The sequence below is a fragment of the Mesoplodon densirostris genome, chromosome 5 (assembly GCF_025265405.1).
Source record: "Mesoplodon densirostris isolate mMesDen1 chromosome 5, mMesDen1 primary haplotype, whole genome shotgun sequence".
Taxonomy (NCBI): Eukaryota; Metazoa; Chordata; class Mammalia; order Artiodactyla; family Ziphiidae; genus Mesoplodon; species Mesoplodon densirostris.
The window spans coordinates 14702453-14723369 of record NC_082665.1 but is presented as its reverse complement, the minus strand read 5'-3'; the positions used below and the strand labels follow the sequence as shown (position 1 = coordinate 14723369).

The 20917-nt window shown below is 34.5% G+C and overlaps 1 protein-coding gene across 2 annotated transcripts; it reads left to right on the top strand.

Annotated features, from left to right (window-relative positions):
* The first annotated feature begins 255 nt into the window (after nucleotides 1-255).
* Nucleotides 256-9217, top strand: LOC132490995 (keratin-associated protein 19-7-like). Of its 2 annotated transcripts, XM_060099821.1 has the most exons (2): nucleotides 256-376; nucleotides 9147-9217. In XM_060099821.1, the coding sequence occupies exons 1-2, from the start codon at nucleotides 256-258 to the stop codon at nucleotides 9215-9217; spliced, it is 192 nt and encodes a 63-aa protein (XP_059955804.1). The 2 variants fall into 2 exon arrangements, with proteins under 2 accessions (XP_059955804.1, XP_059955803.1); XM_060099820.1 differs by lacking the exon at nucleotides 9147-9217 and having other exon boundaries at nucleotides 256-447.
* The last annotated feature ends 11700 nt before the right edge of the window (nucleotides 9218-20917 follow it).

Genomic DNA, 20917 nt, shown 5'->3' with positions numbered 1-20917 from the left:
TTTTCTAGGAATTCAAATAAAACAGAAAATAAAATGTGTCACATAACTTTTAAATAAGGAGTCACAAAACAAGTGGAAGGCGTGGTTTGAAGTTAGGAAACAAGATAGTTGACATAGTTTTCAAATAATGTGTTCTATTGGGTGATATTTAGAGGTGTGGCTTTCCACACCCACCAGCATATATAAATGCTCTTGTGCAGTCACTGTCACAAAGCTGACCTACAATTCCAAGTCAGACTCACCACTCCTGACACCATGAGCTACTACGGCAACTACTGCCAAGGCCTGGGCTACAGATGCAGAGGCTTTGGTGGCCTGGGCCATGGCTATGGCTGTGGATGTGGCAGCTTCTGCAGGCTGGGCTATGGCTGTGGTTATGGAGGCTATGGATATGGCTACCACCATCCAAGTTACTATAGAAGATACTGGCTTTCTGGCTTCTACTGAATAATTATATGAAGATTTACAATTTGTGGACTTCATCTTCTGTGAGCCTCTGATTCATCTAGAAAACTTTATTCCATAACCTGCTTGCTTCATTTATCCTGTCTTGATAATGAAACTGTTATTGGGACCATCTGGTTTCTGACATTAATATGAAGACAACTTGATGAACTAAATGTTGGTGTTTGATTAGTGATACTCTCAGGGCTTCTCTTTCTATATAGGATGAAGTGTCATTATACTCTAGCAAGTCTTTGCCTTTTAGCATCCGATGTCTAATAATAAACATTTTCTGACATAGCAAATGTGTTTTAAGCTTCAATTTTTTAATCACATTAAACTTGCTGTGATGTATTGATACAATCATCAACCATGGCAACGTTTTCTTCTTACGTTTTCTTCTTATAGCTAAGAAATTTACCAATATGTCTTATTTCATAATTATCTCTTCCTCCTTCTTCTTTTTCCTTTCTTCTTCACCTTACCTCTTCCTTCTCCTTTTCCTCATCTTCTCCTTTATTTTATCATTGTCCTCTTCCTCTTCATTGTCAATATCTCTTTTTCTTTGCTGGCCAAACATACGAATTCTATGTCTAAAGGTTGAAGAGGCTCTATGATGATAATCAAATTTTAGTGTGTTTTTAAAAATTCATTATTCCTTGGAAATTATCTTGTTAATTTCAAAACAAAATGATAAGGAAAAACTTTAGCTTGCAGTAAATTATTTTAGAACTCTTGAGAAAATAAACATGAAAGAATTATATCAAAATATTAATTGTTAAGAAGATAATATTTGTTGTAATATTTATTCTTTCTTCTTTTTGGTATATTTAAAATATTTCATAAAATAAAAAATCTAAAATAGAAGCAAAAACCATTTATCTTGAACTCAAATGTATATTATTGTAATAAATTAAATTTATGAAAACTGACCCAAGAGGAAAAAAAACCTGAATAGTTCTCTCATATAAAAATTAAATCTATGATTAAAACTCTTCCCAAAAGACTAATTTAAGGCCAGAGGTATCTGAGGCAAGTTTGTCCTTCAGTGAGTGATGGAATTTACTGACTACAAGTGAAAATGAATCATGAGGATTTTGAATGGGTTATTCTATCCAACAGTTGACTATTCTAGGAATGCTAAAAGTGTAAATGTTTTTAACATTCCTAGAATGCTAGATATGGTTTATCTAGATTGTTCACTGTAAATGAATCTGAAATTTATGGACCACAGTTCTGTTGAAGATTGGAAATTAGTAATGTAGCCAGATGAAGGCTATGTGAATATCAAACTTTAGATGCTGATATATCTGAAACCTTCTCTTGCCTACTAGCTTTCCTCACTTGGAAATAAAAAATGTGTCTTTTGTTGAAAAGTGGATTCTGAAAACCATATCTGGTAGTTTGAGGTCTGTCATATGTTGATGCAGAGAATACTGTTGCTCCTTTTATGAGTCCTTTGCTCTCCATTAGTAATGTTGATTCTGTGTCAGACTTGTGTACCATGAGAATATGACAAGTCAAACCTTTGTGGTTGCACACCTATTAATAAATCTAACAGAAGTGTGCAATTCTTCTTAATAGTAAATATTAAAACATACTTATAAAGGTTAAATAAGGTCTAAATATAAGGAAAATATATCATGACTGTGGATCTGAAGAATCATTATTATCTGCCAAATTTGATTTATAGATTCAGTGCAATTATAATAAAAATATCCAAATAAAATTATTTTTAATACTTTTTTAACCTTCTTACTAGCCTTATAAGTGGTTGATCTACTACATTAACATTACATCCTTATGATACTGAATCATCCATTCAACAAACAGGGAATTAAAAAATATATATGCTAGTCTACTTTTAAATCTTTCAGGAATTAAAACACTGAATATAGGTTTTGCAATTTTTTATTGAGTGTATTCTGAAATATTTTATATATTTTTTACTTTTATTAATAGGTATTTCTCTATCATTATATCTTTTACTTCCTTGTGTATATGAAAACTATTCATTCTCTTTGACAATTTTATATTGTGTTACTGATGAATCATTTTAGTTTTTGAGTTAGTTTCATCATTGATTCGCAAGGGTTTTTCCAGATTTGCTACTGTGTTGCCTGCAAGTAGAGATAGTTTTTAGAGATACTTTTAAAAATCTTTTTCTAGTTCTTACTCATCTATCGATATTTTTTGCCCAATTGCATTTGCTAATATCTCCAGGACAAAGTTTAATACTAGTGCATAGTGTAGGCATCTTTGCCTTTCTCCTAAATTTTGTGGAAATGCCTCTAGGGTTTCACAGTTACCTAAAATGCTAACTTTAGGTCAATTTTATTATGTTAGAAAATTAAGCATCAATTCTTATTTTCTTGAATGCTTTTATAAGGAATTAATGTTGAAAGTTGCCAAAAGTTATTCAGCATTTATGGAAATAGTAATATGATTTTTTCTCCTTGAATCAATTAATGTGATGCATTATATTAATGAGTGTCCTTATATTGACATCACATATTCTTCAAGTAAATTCCATTTCCTTATGATGTATTGTTTTTATGATGGTATTAGACTCTATTTGCTAATATTTTATGCTGAATTTATGCATATGTAGTCAGAAGTAATATTAGTCTGTAATTTTCTTTCATGTCTGCCTTTTTCTTCATTGAATTTAGATAAATGTTAGATAAGTGATTCAAAAAACATATTTGGAGACTTCATTCATTTTCAATGCTCTTGAACAATTTATGTTGCATAAGGATTATGTCTTAGAATTTGTGGTAAACTAGCCTTTGAAACTAGTGGAACCTCCAGCTTTTTGTGTGTGGAGCCGTTTTTTCTTTTTCTTCTCAAAAATTAGTCTTAATATTTCTATCTCTAATGGGTTCAATTCTAGTAAAACTTTTCCCCTAGAAAATTGTGTATCTTATTCAGGTTTCAATTCAGTTTTCAATTAAAAATTTTTTATTTTATTTTTTTATTAGTTTCTGCTTTATAACAAAGTGAATCAGTCATACGTATACATCTGTTCCCACATCCTTTCCCTCATGCATCTCCCTCCCTCCCACCCTCCCCATCCCACCCCTCCAGGCAGTCACAAAGCACCGAGCTGATCTCCCTGTGCTCTGTAGCTGCTTCCCACTATCTATCTACCTTACGTTTGGTAGTGTATATATGTCCATGCCTCTCTTTCGCTTTGTCACAGCTTACCCTTCCCCCTCCCCATATCCTCAGGTCCATTCTCAAGTAGGTCTGTGTCTTTATTCCCGTTTTACCCCTAGGTTCTTCATGACATTTTTTTTTTAATCCATATATATGTGTTAGCATACAGTATTTGTCTTTCTTTTTCTGACTTACTTCACTCTGTACGAGTTTTTTAAACATTAAATTAATTTTTATTAGAGTACAGTTGATTTACAATGCTGTGTTAGTTTTGCAGTACAGCAAAGTGAATCATTTATACATGTACATATATCCACTCTCTTTAGGATTCTTTTCCCATATAGGTCATTACAGAGTATTGAGGGGATTTTCCACTTTATTTGAGTAAAAGTCTACAAAGAGATTTCCCCCTCTCTTTCGCTGTCTCTCTCTCTTTCTCTATGTAATTATATATGTTTATTTACATTTATATTATATTATATATATATTGGTTCAATTTATTTATATTTTTCTTCTTCCTTTAAAAAATTAATTTAGCTGGTAGTTTTTCTATTTTTTATTTGTTTCCAATGACCATAATTTTGTGTAATTAATTATTCTATTGTTTTTCTACAAATTTCTGTGCTTTATCTGATCAATAGATGTTTTGATTTTTATTATACCTTCCTTCTGCTTTCTTTAGTTTATTTGTTTGTACTTTTATTGCATACTTGTGTTTTACTTATATATGTGCTTAAAACTAAATTTTTTTCTGCTATCTTTGTAATGTATACCCCATATTATAATATGTAGCATTTTCACTATCATTATCACCATTTAAAAATTCTGTGATTTGTTTGTATTTTTTTCACTCAAGATTTCATAGTTATGTGTTTGTTTTAATTTCTGGGTTTTTATTGATTTATATTTATTAATTTACATTATTATTAGAGAATATTTTTATAATATTTCCTTCATGAGACTTCTTAATGCTTTCTTTGTGATATAATACATTTTTGTAATGTTTCATACATGCTTGAGAATAATTTTTATTTTCTATTATCAAAATGTAAAGTTATATATAATTTTAAAGTCAGTCACTATTGTTTATATTATTTTGGTCTTCCATATTATTACTTATGCTTTTCCATTTTATCTATCTTGTTCTGGCATTGCTGTGTTGTTTATGTCTCCATGCAACTCTAGTATATTTTGCTCTATAAAGGTGGTTGCCATGTTGTTTTTTCATATACAATCATAGCCATTATTTCTTTATTTTAAAGTGTCTTTAACTTTATAAGATGTCTTCCATTGTTGTGTTTTATCATCTGGTTAGATTCTACTTTGATAACAGAGTTATAAACAACTGATTTTTCATTCTCCTTTGACTGATATACATCTGCCTATACATTTTTAAAAATATAATTTTGTAGAACAGTTGTAGATTTGCAGAAAACGTTATGCAGATAGCACAGAGAGTTCCCATAAATCCCACACCCAATTTGCCCTATTATTAACATTTTACATTAGTATGTGCACCTGTTACAACTAATAATAAATCTATATTGATACATAATTGCCAACTAAAGTCCATACTTTATTCAGAGTTCTTTAGTTTTTATTTAATATTTTTTTTTCCTTTCTAAGATACCATCTAGGGTACCTTATTGCATTTAGTCATTGCTCCTCTTGACGAGACATGTTCTCATACTTTTCCTAGCCCCAATCACCCTGACAATTTTCCAGCAGAACTGGTCAAGTGTTCTGTAGAAAGTCCTTCAACTGGGATCCATTCAACCTTTTTCTCATGATTGGAGTGGAATTATGGTGTTTGCAAGGAATGTGGCAGAGGTAAATTGCTATTTTCATTCCATCATATCAGGAATGCTATCAGCATAAGTTTTCACTGTTGATGTTGATTTTGAACTCTCTGATAGTGTTTTTCAAGTTTCTCCACTGTCAGAAAGTTACGTAATAAAAGATTCATGTATATCTTTTCATCTTGATAACTCAATGCTTTTTATTGCTAGGTTCATTGTATGGATGTACTGTATTTGTTTACCCTTTTACTTCTTGAAGGATATTGCTTCCAGTTGCTGGAAATTATGACAAATCTGCCATAAATATTCACATACAAGTTTCTGAATAGACAACAGTTTTCAAATCATTCGTGTATATATCAGAGAGAAAGGTTGCTGGATTATATGATATTTTGCTTTTTAAAGAACTGCCAAGGGCTTCCCTGGTGGTGCAGTGGTTGAGAGTCCGCCTGCCGATGCAGGGGACACAGGTTCGTGTCCCGATCTGGGAGGATCCCACATGCCACGGAGTGGCTGGGCCCGTGAGCCATGGCCGCTGGGCCTGCGTGTCCGGAGCCTGTGCTCTGCAGCAGGAGAGGCCACAGCAGTGAGAGGCCCACATACTGCAAAAAAAAAAAAAAAAAAAAACCACACAAGAAAAAACAAAAAAAAACCTGCCAAACTGCCTCACATAGGGGCTATACAATTTTGCTTTCTCACCAACAATGAATGAATGTTCTTTTTGCTTTTCATTCCTGTGAGCAATTGCTATTGTCATTTTCTGGGATTTTATCCTTTTCAATAATTGCCTAGTGGTATCTCATTATTGAATTATTTTGATACTTCTATTATTAGACTTTCTTAATAACAGCTTTAAATGTTTCTCTTGAAAATAGTTGACTCTTTGTGAGTCCAAATAATATTTTAAGAGGTAAATTAAGCTAGTTCATATTTATTAAGTTGCTATTAGGTTTAGTGTCAGCTCTGAAAAACTATTTTTTTTTGTTATAATTACTATTGTACTGTTATATTTACTTCGCTTCTTTCTCTATATATTTTATTTTATTTACTCAATATTTTAAAAATATATTTAGCTATTTATAAATATTTTGATACTTTTTTTAGTGGTTGTCAGTGATTAATTATGTATTTTTTGTAAAAATATCCTTAGCTCCTCATTTTATTTTATTAAACTTTTGCTAATTTTTCAGTTTTGAATAATGAATGTCGACTAGTATCATTTACTTAATCAAATATCAAATAACTTTTAGTACCTTATTATTTTCCTGCTATTCCTCAATGGAATCATTTGTTTTCATCTGAATCCAAACTTATTTATGCATCTTGGAACTTGGCCTTCCTTCTGATATGATTTTACCTTTTTAAAAATTTCTTTCCTGTTTTTCAACTCATTTTATTTCTTCTTATCTCTTTTACATTTAATTTTTTAATATTTAATATGAAATATTTCATTAAAGTTTTCTTCTGCTTCTGGAGGGGCAAGCTATTAATTGAATGCTTTGATAATCATTTTTGTTGTTTTTGTTATATACTTTGTATACATGAACACTTCTTGCATCTCTGAATTTGTAGATGAGACTGTTAGAGATATTTGCTATTTGTTTTCTATGGATCTGTTCATTTAATAATTTATTCATTCAACTAACAATATATTGCCTACTCCATTCCATTCACAAACGTATAAAATATGATTATAATAAGTGTTCTTGCCCTGAAGGAGTAAATAATGTAATGGAAAAGGCAGTAAACAAATTGGTATACTAAAATCTGATGAAATGCAAAGACAGACTTTTATCCAGGGCATTTGGCAACACTCTGCAGGATTTTCTAAATCAGGCAGAGGTAGAAGTAGCTTGGGATGTCCTTGGAGAAGGTGCCACTTGACCTATCTTTTGAAGGGTGGGTTGGAATAAGATGGATAAATAAGTATAAAAGAAGATTCCAGAATGAAGGAGCAGCTCCTGTAAAGTCTCAAAAGCATGCAGTGGATTAATAATGTCTTTGTTATTTATGTATGGAATAAAGGGAAATATATTGTAGATTGTTAGAGACCAGGATAGAGAAAAATGTGTGGTGATGAAAGACCTTGTTTGTGAATTTAGGAGTATAATCTTTTCCTTAATGACTTAGGTATAATGGTTGAAAAATGAAATGATCAGATTTGTGTTTCAGAATGTTCATTTGGACTCAGTTTGGAGAACAGATCAGATGAGGGCCCTGCCTTGGGGAAGTGTGACTGGTGGGGAGGCTCTTACATTAATCCAGGAAAAAGTAGTGGAGGACTGAATTAAGTGAAAACAATGAACAGACATGAATATTAATGAATTATCATTTATGTGGTTGAGTTGCTGTGGTGCAATATGCACTGAATAGGGAAAATATTCATAAAATATGAAAGAGAATTAATTCCAAGATCATACTCTGGTATGTGATTTGAATGAATAATATACAGACAAGAGACAGTTTTGTGAGAAAAAAAATGAATTTACTACTAAACATGAAATTTGAATGCAATTCAAATGGGACATATCCAGTAAATAGTCAAATTGATGGAGCTGATATTTAGAGAAGGCTTTTGAAAGTAATCGGTACAAGCACAGTTATTAAACAATATTTATTGAAATTCCATGGGAAAAGTGTATACATTGAATATGGAGGAAAAGGGGCACTTTTAGAGTTAGTAAAGGGATAAGAAATTGGGAAGAAGACTAATAAGAAATTGAGAGAGAAAGCTAATTGAACATTTGCCATAGAAAATAAGGGAAGAAAGCTTTAAAAGAAGAATGAGGGCCTCCCTGGTGGCGCAGTGGTTGAGAGTCCGCCTGCCGATGCAGGGGATACGGGTTCGTGCCCCGGTCTGGGAGGATCCCATATGCCGCGGAGCGGCTGGGCCCGTGAGCCATGGCCGCTGGGCCTGCGCGTCCGGAGCCTGTGCTCTGCAACGAGAGAGGCCACAACAGTGAGAGGCCCGCATACCGCAAAAAGAAAAAAAAAAAAAAAAGAAGAATGAATGGGTAAGGAGGACAAATGCCAAGGAAGTTTCAAACAAACCAAATAACTAACAAAAAACAAAATAAAAAACCAAGAAGGTTTTTTTTGGTTTTGTTTTTGTGTTTTATAATTTGACTATCTGGAAATCTCTAATGACATTGTGACTATGCCCTTATCACCATGGATAAAAGGTCTTGGGTTCTGGGAATGATCAGTAGCTAAGACAATGGAATAAGAGAAGAAATCTGAGGTTATGTAATTATAGGACCCCTGGAAGCTATCAACAAGATTAGACAATTTTAACTAGAACACCAGTGCAGTATGGCCTCTGAAGGGGCTCTAATCATTTTTCATCTTGGAAACATTCTGTTTTCAGGAATGCAAACTCATTAAAAAATAATTATTATTATTTAAATTCCTTTAACAAAAATTTGGACCCTTTGGTAAGTAAGAAAAGAACAATTTAAAGTAATTTTAAGACTTTACATTATTCTGTTATGTGGAAATAATATCACATGTCATTGTTTACCAGTTGCACTACTGAGGGTATAAAAACATTCGGGGAAGTTAGAGATGGTCACACTCAGGAAATTCCTCTTCAGCACCAAATCAGATCTCTAATACTTGACACCATAAGCTACTATGCCAACTATTGCAAAGGCCCGGGCTTTGGCTGTGGAGGCTTTGGTGGCCTGGGTTATGGCCATGGCTTCAGATGCAGCAGCTTCTGCAGACTGGGCCATGGCTGTAGCCATGGGGGATACAGATATGGCTGCTACTGCCCATCATGCTATGGAGGATATGGCTTTTCTGGCTTATACTAAAAACTTGTAGATCTTCAGACTCTTTCTGTTCCCATGCTGTTACTCACATCTTTCAGTGATGTGAACATTTTTCTTGATGTTTAGAAAATATTAATAATTTTTTGGCTTTCTGCTCCAAAGGAACTAGTTTCTTCCTCTGGAAGAATCTGGAATCTTTCCATTGAATCAAGGGTTCATTCATTTTTATTTAGTCACTAACATCTGCTGTGACCAAGTGTAACCTGTATTTTAAATTTTTAAATGAACATATTTAACTGGCATAGGGAGCATGGCTGTATCAATTCATTTTAGCACATTTCTAACCAGTATATGCGATTTCAATCAGGATGTTCCCCTCCTTTTCTTTTCATTGGTGTTTTGACTCAACAATGTTTGATTCAATAATGAATTTGATTCAACAAATGTTCACTTCATGTCTCCATGTCCTGAGAATTGTTTTGAGTCTTGAGGATATGGGAGAATAAGATGGACTAAACTCCTGTATACTTTCATGTGTCTCATCTTTCCTTTGTTTCCAGTGTATTTTGTGTGTGAATTCATTTTTATAAAATCATCTGTACACTATTATTTCTATTACTTAAAAAATGATAACATTGCAAACATTTTTCCAATAGCCATGGTTTTTACTCTCAGGTTTATTATGGCACAGTAAATCTATGGTGATCAAAGAAAAAGGTCTTAAAATTAAAACCTTAAGCTGATACAAAATAAGAATTATAGTAATATGAAAGGTACAAAGGGTTCATTAAAAACATTCCTGTACACAACAATGAATTTTCAAATTTCTAATGTTCTTTATATATAATCAGGTCAATTTTATCTTGAAAGAGATAAATTTTATATTTCATATATATACATATATATGTATACAAATCTACTCTGCTTACTTGAAAAGTTAACTGATTTAATTGGCTTTCCTGTTTCCCTACCTATAGAGTGAGGGTCTTACTTCTTAAAAGGTATTTTTTCTCAAAGGTAAGCCTTAGGATTGTCTAAATTTAAAACTCCTGGAGTGCATTTACCAGTTCAGTTTCCTGGGGTATACTCTTAGATAATTTGTTTTAATAGATTTGTTTAGATCCTCAGACTTTCTATTAGTCAAAACTTGCTTGGCAAATCACTGTTTTAGATGGTATCCAAGATCTTTTCAATTTCTTATGCTATAGCAATGCTTGATATCACTTTCTACCCTCATCCTCTTCCCATGAACAACATTTTTGTGGTAGCTTTAAGATGTTTTGCACTCTCAAAGAGCATGTTTTCTAAAAGCTAGTACAATGACTTGGTACACTTGGAAGAAGATCTGGGGAGACCTGATATGACAATTACATTAAAAGACAAAATAATAAACTGAAGTTTCTCATCATGTTGCTCTGGGTAGTTCATGAAGTGTTTATTTCTAACAAGTTCTTCATAAAGATGGAAATAAAACTGTTCAGTTTATATTATGGTTTCTTGTTTAAGTGCCTTTTTCTACAAGATGGTTATTTGATGAGCTTTTGGAGGCATTTGTCTGAAACTTAATTTTAACATTCAGATGCTTATTGGGGAAACTGAGTTCCTGGTGAATTTCAAATCATTTACTTTTAATCTTTTTACTAAAGTAAAATTGGAAATAAAACTGGCAAAATAATTTCTCATTATTCAACCAGACTTCATGTTACTGCTGATCATTTTCTTTCAAGTACAAAGATAAGGAAATCACCTTTAATAAAATAAATAAGCATTTTCTCTTAACCTTTAGATGCTGAAAAATGTATACTGTTTCTTAAATTAATAGTTAAGTGTATCAAATTGTTGTGAAATACAATTGTACCTTTTTTATTAAGACAGTGAATTTGGATCTAAAAACAAGCTATTCCTTGTTTATTTCCTGGATTGGAGAAATATGGAACATTTTTGTTAGTGCCTTTCATAGTAATTGTGGATTGGTAGGATGGACCATTAGTATCCCTATTATAGTGCAGGCTTTGAGGTCAGGGTCTGTATGAAGACCTTGTATTAATATATTACCCAACACAGAGAGGTGCTTAATTAATATTTATTAATATATATATATATAATAAAATTTTGTGATCCAAATAAGTTACTGAATAGGATCTCGAATGACAGAACTAAAGTACTAGCTGAAGAATGGACAAGGCATTGACAACTGATTTCCAACATCCTGTTTAGAAACCAAATTGTATTGTTAACTGAATATTTTGATTCGTAAAAGTTGATTTTTGATATATTCCCTTCAGATAATTTGAATCAGGAATGAAGTGATACAAATCAAACTAAAGCCTCTTTGTTTGCTTATATAACTTTTAGAAAACCTTAAGGCTAAGGCCTTTCATAAATGATTATGAAGTTGCAAAATTCTACTTCCAAAAGCAAAGTATATTTATAAAAAGAAGAAAATAATATTTCTCAGCAAAAATCAGAGTTATTGATAGGATCAGAGGAAGATATGCATGTGAAAGTGTTTTCAAATGACTAATTTTTATAAATAAGTTATTTTGCAAAAGCCTTTTTGGTGAAGTTTATTCAGAAAAATACATAGATGTTTAAAAAATTTTGTACTTTCAAATGAAATTCTGATCCCTAGATTTCCTAGTACGTCAAAGAGATTTGCTCTTTATAATATGTGTTTCACATTGGGTTAATCCTTTGTCTGAGACTTCCTGTAGGAAGTGATATAATTTGTGTCTTTTTAGGACACTTCACATTAGAGGATCAAAAGGTCAAAGATTTGAGGGCTTACTTACAGATGTCTTAGATAGATGAAGCTTTATAATGTTGACACGTCTCCCATTTAAGGAAAAAAGGACATTCATTTCATTTGTGAAATAACTGATGCATAATTTAAATTCACATTTTGTAGTTTGAATATAAAAATGTTTCCTGTTGACCCATCAGCAATAAAAATGTTGTTTTGTATTATCTTTCTAGTACTAATAATTAATATCCACTAAATAATTCAAATCCTTGTCTCCTTGATGCTTTTATTATAAAATGAAATTTGGAGCTGCGGTCCAATAAGTAGAGAACTATCAGACGAAACCTAATTATCCTTAATGACACTGATTTTTTTCACTGATTTGTGTTTCCTTTGACACAAACATATCCAACAAGTCCCAGACAAATACCACATAAAGGTAACTGGACACACCATTCCATTTCCATTTTCCTAAAGTATCTAAACAAGAGTTGTGTTAGGATGATTCTTTTGTCATGTTTCCTTTGCTGATGATTCTGTAAACTGAAGATCAAGTGTTAAAAAAGAAATTGTGATGAAGATGTTTAAAAAAATAAAATAAAGTAAAAAAAAAAAAGGAATTGTGATGAATTATCATATGACCCCAACAAATCAAGTAAATTGAATGGACATCCAATGCGAAATTCACTATCAGGGCTTTGGGAAAATGCTATTAAGTGTATTGTAAAAATAATACCACAGTTTCTTTTATAAAAAGAGGAAAAACTTGATTATGGCTGAACTTTTAAGCAACTCAATTTTAGTAGGAAAAAAATAAATTGTTCAAACTCTTAATGGAGTAGAGTGAAGTGGAAAAGTGGCATACTTGGGGATTTTGAACAAGCATCACCAACATTTTTTCAATCTTAAAAACTGGAAAATTTGCTATAGTTTCCTATGATATTGACTTCATTCAGTGAAGAGTGTACCCATTATTTTGAATAGCTACGAGATATGATACTTGGCTAGAGGTTTTTATAGATGTCAGTCATCTTATGTGTAGTCTTTGATGATACCACATTCATTGTCAGCATAGACACAGAACATTTCATTGGAATCTGTATTGACAGTCCTAAATTTAGAAGACAAAAGATTAATGAGATTTTATTCATGTCATTGAGCCATGGAATGAGAATTATGCAAGTCTGTTTTTGTTGTCACACCCTTTTCTGAGGTATATAAGAGTCTCTGGGCAGATAAGAAAATTCATACCTGAAAAACAACATTCATATTACATATCTCTATCTCTATCTATCTATCTATCTATCTATCCCCCACTCTAGGAACTACTATGGTGGCCTGAGCTATGGCTGTGCCTGTGGTGGCTTTAGAGGCTTAGAGCTTAGGATATGGCCTTGGAGACTATGACTATGGTTCGAGTTAAGGAAGCTATAGATACAGCTGTTGCCACCCCTTGTGCTATGAAGGATATCAATTCTCTGGCTTCTATTGAAAAAGAAAAAAGACGGGTGCTTTGGGAATTTAGAATCCTAATACAACCCTACTGTTTGTTCTTCTTTCAAGTCTTTCTATTTCCATCAAAATTCAGATGCTGCTCTGACTACCTGAGGTAACTGAGAGTTCAGCAAGAAGGGAGAACACTGATTTGACAAAGATTTTCCTAGACAGTTTATAATATGTGACTGTGTTTTATTTTTCTTTCTCATAAGCCATAATAGGATAATGGTGAGAGAGATTATTGGTCTTTATTTACCTGAAGATTTATATAGAAATAGTTGAAAGATGATTGAACTAAAGGAAAACCAAAGACTGAAGGGAAGCCCTTTGCAGGTGCTTTTGAGATTAAGCTGCTCTGAACCATAATATACGCTCAATAAATATCTGTTGCATAAAAGAACTGATTAGTGAGAAAGGGGAAGGTAATTAAAATTTCTGACCTACTATGTGTGAGATATTTTGCAAGGTGTTTTGTATATTTTTTATTGTTTGATTTTCATAATACTTCAAAACATAGGGAGTGAAGTATAAAAAGTTTCTTTTTAAAAGTATAAAAAATCTTCAAGCAGCTCTAAAAAGTAGTTAGAATATTGGGAATAATATGCGTCTGTGAGCAAAGAGACTTGGATTTATATCCTCTCGTTATTACTGACTAATTATATGATATAAGGCAAGTTTCTTAACTTTTTGATATATTTTTAATTAATCAAATCTGATGTCAATTTTTATTTTAAAATATTGTTTTAAAATAAACCTACCCTACACTACACACACATGCATGCAAGCAAATTAGTATATTATGGTGCATAAGACACAGTAGGTGATTGTATTAATTTCCTAGGACTATTGTAAAAAAGTACCAGTGCAGAGCGTCAGCCACCTGCCGGTAATGGTCGCAGGGCCGCTGGGCGGGAGGGGGAAGAAGGGGGTTTAAATTATATTTTTTAAAAACAGAGAGCAAGAGCTAGTGGCATAGTGACCCAGGTGTCGCCACTTCCTGCTACACAGGGTTCGGCGCCCAGGTCCCTCCCTTCCCACGCCCCCTCCCCTTCTGCCCTCCCCTCTGGAGCCCTGAGGTGCTTAAGAGGTGGAGGTGGAGGTGGAGGATCGCGCGACCACTGCAGCCCGGGCGGCCGCTGAGAAGGAGGAAGGGAAGCCGGCTTTGCCCTGCGAGTAGAGGAAGAGACTGCCCAATTGCATTCAGAGAGAGACGACTGCAGGCTGGGATCTTCCTGTGAGGATCGGCACCTTATCAGACCTGGACAAGGTCCCTCAGAAGGAACACCGTGCAGATAGGCAAACAGAGACTTGGATCTGAAGTCATCCAACCTGGGACACTTCTAAGAGCAAAAGTCTGAGCCGGGTAGATGAAAGGCTCTTGGTGCTGCAGCCAGAAGTCAGTGCTGTGCCTCTGAAGTGGGAGAGCCAACTTCAGGACACGGGTCCACAAGAGACCTCCCAGCTCCAGATAATATAAAGCAGTGAAAATCTCCCAGAGATCTCCATCTCAACACCAGCACCCAGCTTCAGTCAACGACCAGCAAACTACAGTGCTGGTCACCCTATGCCAAGCAACTAGCAAGGCAGGAACACAAACACACCCATTAACAGAGAGGCTGCCTAAAAACATAATAAGATCACAGGCACCCCAAAACACACCACCAGACGTGTACCTGTCCACAAGAAAGACAAGATCGAGCCTCAACCACCAGAACACAGGCTCTAGTCACCCCACCAGGAAGCCTACACAACCTATTGAAACAACCTTAGCCACTGGGGACAGACACCAAAAACAACAGGAACTACGAATCTGCAGCCTGCAAAAAGGAGACCCCAAACACAGTAACATAAGCAAAATGAGAAGACAGAAAAACACACAGCAGGTGAAGGAGCAAGATAAAAACCTACCAGACCTAACAAATAAAGAGGTAATAGGCAGTCTACCTGAAAAAGAATTCAGAATAATGATAGTAAAGATGACCCAAGATTCTATTTCCAAGATCCAAAATCTTGGAAATAGAATAGACAAAATTCAAGAAACAGTTAACAAGGACCTAGAAGAACTAAAGATGAATCAAGCATCGATTAAAAACACAATAAATGGAATGAAAAATACTCTAGATGGGATAAATAGAAGAATAACTGAGGCAGAGGAACGGATAAGTGAGGTGGAAGATAAAATAGTGGAAATAACTGATGCAGAGCAAAATAAAGAAAAGAGAATGAAAAGAACAGAGGACAGTCTCAGAGACCTCTGGGACAACATTAAACACACCAACATTCGAATTATAGGGTTTCCAGAAGAAGAAGAGAAAAAGAAAGGGACTGAGAAAATATTTGAAGAGATTAAAGTTGAAAACTTCCCTAATATGGAAAAGGAAATAGTTAATCTAGTCCAGGAGGCACAGAGAGTCCCATACAGAATAAATCCAAGGAGAAATACACCAAGACACATATTAATCAAACTGTCAAAAATTAAACACAAAGAAATCATATTAAAAGCAGCAAGGGAAAAACAACAAATAACACACAAGGGAATCCCCATCAGGATAACAGCTGATCTCTCAGCAGAAACTCTACAAGCCAGAAGGGAGTGGCAGGACATAATTAAAGTGATGAAGGAGAGAAACCTGCAACCAAGATTACTCTACCCAGCAAGGATCTCATTCAGATTTGATGGAGAAATTAAAACCTTTACAGACAAGCAAAAGCTGAGAGAGTTCAGCACCACCAAACCAGCTTTACAACATATGCTAAAGGAACTTCTCTAGGCAAGAAACACAACAGAAGGAATATACCTACATTAGCAAACCCAAAGCAATTAAGGAAATGGGAATAGGAACATACATATCAATAATTACCTTAAATGTAAATGGACTAAATGCTCCCACCAAAAGACACAGATTGGCTGAATGGATACAAAAACAATACCCATATATATGCTGTCTACAAGACACCCACTTCAGACCTAGAGACACATACAGATTGAAAGTAAGGGGATGGAAAAAGATATTTCCATGCAAATGGAAATCAAAAGAAAGCTGGAGTAGCAATTCTTATATCAGACAAAATAGACTTTAAAATAAAGACTATTAGAAGAGACAAAGAAGGACACTACATAATGATAAAGGGATCGATCCAAGAAGAAGATATAACAATTGTAAACATTTATGCACCCAACATAGGAGCACCTCAATACATACAGCAAATACTAACAGCCATAAAAGGGGAAATCGACAGTAACACAATCAGAGTAGGGGACTTTAACATCCCACTTTCACCAATGGACAGATCATCCAAAATGAAAATAAATAAGGAAACACAAGCTTTAAATGATACATTAAACAAGATGGACTTAATTGATATTTATAGGACATTCCATCCAAAAAGAACAGAATACACATTTTTCTCAAGTGCTCATGGAACATTCTCCAGGATAGATCATATCTTGGGTCACAAATCAAGCCTTGGTAAATTTAAGAAAATTGAAATTGTATCAAGTATCTTTTCCGACCACAATGCTATGAGACTAGACATCAATTACAGGAAAAGATCTGTAAAAAATACAAACATATGGAGGCTAATAACGAAGTGATCACTGAAGAAATCAAAGAGGAAATTAAAAATACCTAGAAACAAATGACAATGGAGACACGACGACCCAAAACCTATGGGACGCAGCAAAAGCAGTTCTAAGGAGGAAGTTTATAGCAATATAATCCCACCTTAAGAAACAGGAAACATTTCGAGCAAACAACCTGACCCTGCACCTAAAGCAATTAGAGAAAGAAGAACAAAAAACCCCTAAAGCTAGCAGAAGGAAAGAAATCATAAAGATCAGATCAGAAATAAATGAAAAAGAAATGAAGGAAACGATAGCAAAGATCAATAAAACTAAAAGCTGGTTCTTTGAGAAGATAAACAAAATAGACAAACCATTAGCCAGACTCATCAAGAAAAAAAGGGAGAAGATTCAAATCAATAGAATTAGAAATGAAAAAGGAGAAGTAACAACTGACACTGCAGAAATACAAAAGATCATGAGAGATTACTATAAGCAACTCTATGCCAGTAAAATGGACAACCTGGAAGAAATGGACAAATTCTTAGAAATGCACAACCTGCCAAGACTGACTCAGGAAGAAATAGAAAATATGAATAGACCAATCACAAGCACTGAAATTGAAACTGTGATTAAAAATTTTCCATCAAACAAAAGCCCAGGACCAGATGGCTTCACAGGGGAATTCTATCAAACATTTAGAGAAGAGCTAACACCCGTCCTTCTCAAACTCTTCCAAACAATTTCAGAGGAAGGAACACTCCCAAACTCATTCTATGAGGCCACCATCACCTTGCTATGAAAACCAGGCAAGGATGTCACAAAGAAAGAAAACTACAGGCCAATATCACTGATGAACCTAGATGCAAAAATCCTCAACAAAGTACTAGCAAACAGAATCCAACAGCACATTAAAAGGATCATACACCATGATCAAGTGGGGTTTATTCCAGGAATGCAAGGATTCTTCAATATACACAAATCAATCAATGTGATACACCATATTAACAAGTTGAAGGAGAAAAAACATATGATCATCTCAATAGATGCAGAGAAAGCTTTCGACAAAATTCAACACCCATTTATGATAAAAACCCTGCAGAAAGTAGGCATAGAGGGAACTTTCCTCAGCATAATAAAGGCCATATATGACAAACCCACAGCCAACATTGTCCTCAATGGTGAAAAATTGAAATCATTTCCACTAAGATCAGGAACAAGACAAGGCTGCCCACTCTCACCACTCTTATTCAACTTAGTTTTGGAAGTTTTAGCCACAGCAATCAGAGAAGAAAAGGAAATAAAAGGAATCCAAATTGGAAAAGAAGAAGTAAAGCTGTCACTGTTTGCAGATGACATGATACTATACATAGAGAATCCTAAAGATGCTACCAGAAAACTACTAGAGCTAAACAATGAATTTGGTAAAGTAGCAGGATACAAAATTAAGGCACAGAAATCTCTGGCATTCCTGTACACTAATGATGAAAAATCTGAAAATGAAATCAAGAAAACACTCCCATTTACAATTGCAACAAAAAGAATAAAATATCTAGGAATAAACCTACCTAAGGAGACCAAAGACCTGTATGCAGAAAATTATAAGACACTGATGAAAGAAATTAAAGATGATACAAATAGATGGAGAGATATACCATGCTCCTAGATTGGAAGAATCAATATAATGAAAATGACTCTACTACCCAAAGCAATCTACAGATTCAATGCAATCCCTATCAAACTACCACTGGCATTTTTCACAGAACTAGAACAAAAAATTTCAAAATTTATTTGGGGAAACAAAAGACCCCGAATAGCCAAAGCAATCTTGAGAATGAAAAACGGAGCTGGAGGAATGAGGCTCCCTGACTTCAGAGTATAATACAAAGCTACAGTAATCAAGACAGTGTGGTACTGGCACAAAAACAGAAAGATAGATCAATGGAACAGGATAGAAAGCCCAGAGATAAACCCACGCACATATGGTCAACTTATCTTTGATAAAGGAGGCAGGAATGTACAGTGGAGAAAGGACAGCCTCTTCAATAAGTGAAGCTGGGAAAACTGGACAGGGACATGTAAAAGTATGAGATTAGGTCATTCCCTAACACCATACACAAAAATAAGCTCAAAATGGATTAAAGACCTAAATGTAAGGCCAGAAAGTATCAAACTCTTAGAGGAAAACACAGGCAGAACACTCTATGACATAAATCACATCAAGATCCTTTTGGACCCACCTCCTAGAGAAATGGAAATAAAAACAAAGATAAACACATGGGACCTAATGAAACTTCAAAGCTTTTGCACAGCAAAGGAAACCATAAACAAGACCAAAAGACAACCCTCAGAATGGGAGAAAATATTTGCAAATGAAGCAACTGACAAAGGATTAATCTCCAAAATTTATAAACAGCTCATGCAGCTCAATAGCAAAAAAACAAACAACCCAATCCAAAAATGGGCAGAAGACTTAAATAGGCATTTCTCCATAGAAGGTATACAGACTGCCAACAAACACATGAAAGAATGCTCAACATCATTAATGATTAGAGAAATGCAAATCAAAACTACAATGAGATATCATCTCACACCAGTCAGAATGGCCATCATCAAGAAATCTAGAAACAATAAATGCTGGAGAGGGTGTGGAGAAAAGGGAACCCTCTTGCATTGCTGGTGGGAATGTGAATTGGTACAGCCACTATGGAAAACAGTATGGAGGTTCCTTAAAAAACTAAAAATAGAACTACCATATAATCCAGCAATCCCACTACTAGGCATATACCCTGAGAAAACCATAATTCAAAAAGAGACATGTACCAAAATGTTCATTGCAGCTCTATTCACAATAGCCCAGAGCTGGAAACAACCTAAGTGTCCATCATTGGATGAATGGATAAAGAAGATGTGGCACATATATACAATGGAATATTACTCAGCCATAAAAAGAAACGAAACTGAGCTATTTGTAATGAGGTGGATAGACCTAGAGTCTGTCATACAGAGTGAAGTAAGTCAGCAAGAGAAAGACAAATACCGTATGCTAACACATATATATGGAATTTAAAAAAATGTCATGAAGAACCTAGGGGTAAAACGGGAATAAAGACACAGACCTACTTGAGAATGGACTTGAGGATATGGGGAGGGGGAAGGGTAAGCTGTGACAAAGCGAAAGAGAGGCATGGACATATATACACTACCAAACGTAAGGTAGATAGATAGTGGGAAGCAGCCGCAGAGCACAGGGAGATCAGCTCGGTGCTTTGTGACTGCCTGGAGGGGTGGGATGGGGAGGGTGGGAGGGAGGGAGATGCATGAGGGAAGGGATGTGGGAACAGATGTATATGTATGACTGATTCACTTTGTTATAAAGCAGAAACTAATAAAAAAAATTAAATTAAATTAAATTTTAAAAAAAGTACCAGTGCTTGGGTGTCTTAAAACAAGAGAAAATTATTTTTTCACAGTTTTGGAGGCTAGAAATCCAAAATCAAGGTGTCAGCCTGACCACACTCTCTCTGAAACCTGCAGGAGAATCATTTCTTGCCTCTTCCTAGTTTCTGGTGATATGCTGGTAGTTGTTGGTGTCCCTTGTTTGCAGCTGTATAGCTCCAATCTCTCCCTTCATCATCTCATGGTGTTCTCCCTCTGTGTTTCTACATCTTCTTCTATAAATGTCTGTCTCTGTGTCCACATTTCCCCTTCTTATCGGGACAACAGTCATTAAATAATAGCATTGAATTAGGGTCCACCCTAATGATCTTGACTTCATCTCAAGTTGGTTAAGTCTGCAAAAACCCAATCTTCAAATAAAGTCACATCCACAGGTATGAAGGGGCAGGTTACATCTTGAATATATCTTTGGGGGGGGCAAAGTTTAACCAAGAATAGTGATCAGTATTCTATGTTTAACATTACTTTATTTAGATCATGT

Coding starts and splice junctions, on each gene's coding strand:
- LOC132490995 (XM_060099821.1), top strand. CDS start 256: ATGAGCTACTACGGCAACTACTGCCAAGGCCTGGGCTACAGATGCAGA. Junction 377..9,146: donor GCTGGGCTATGGCTGTGGTT/ATGGAGGCTATG, acceptor ATGGCTGTAGCC/ATGGGGGATACAGATATGGC.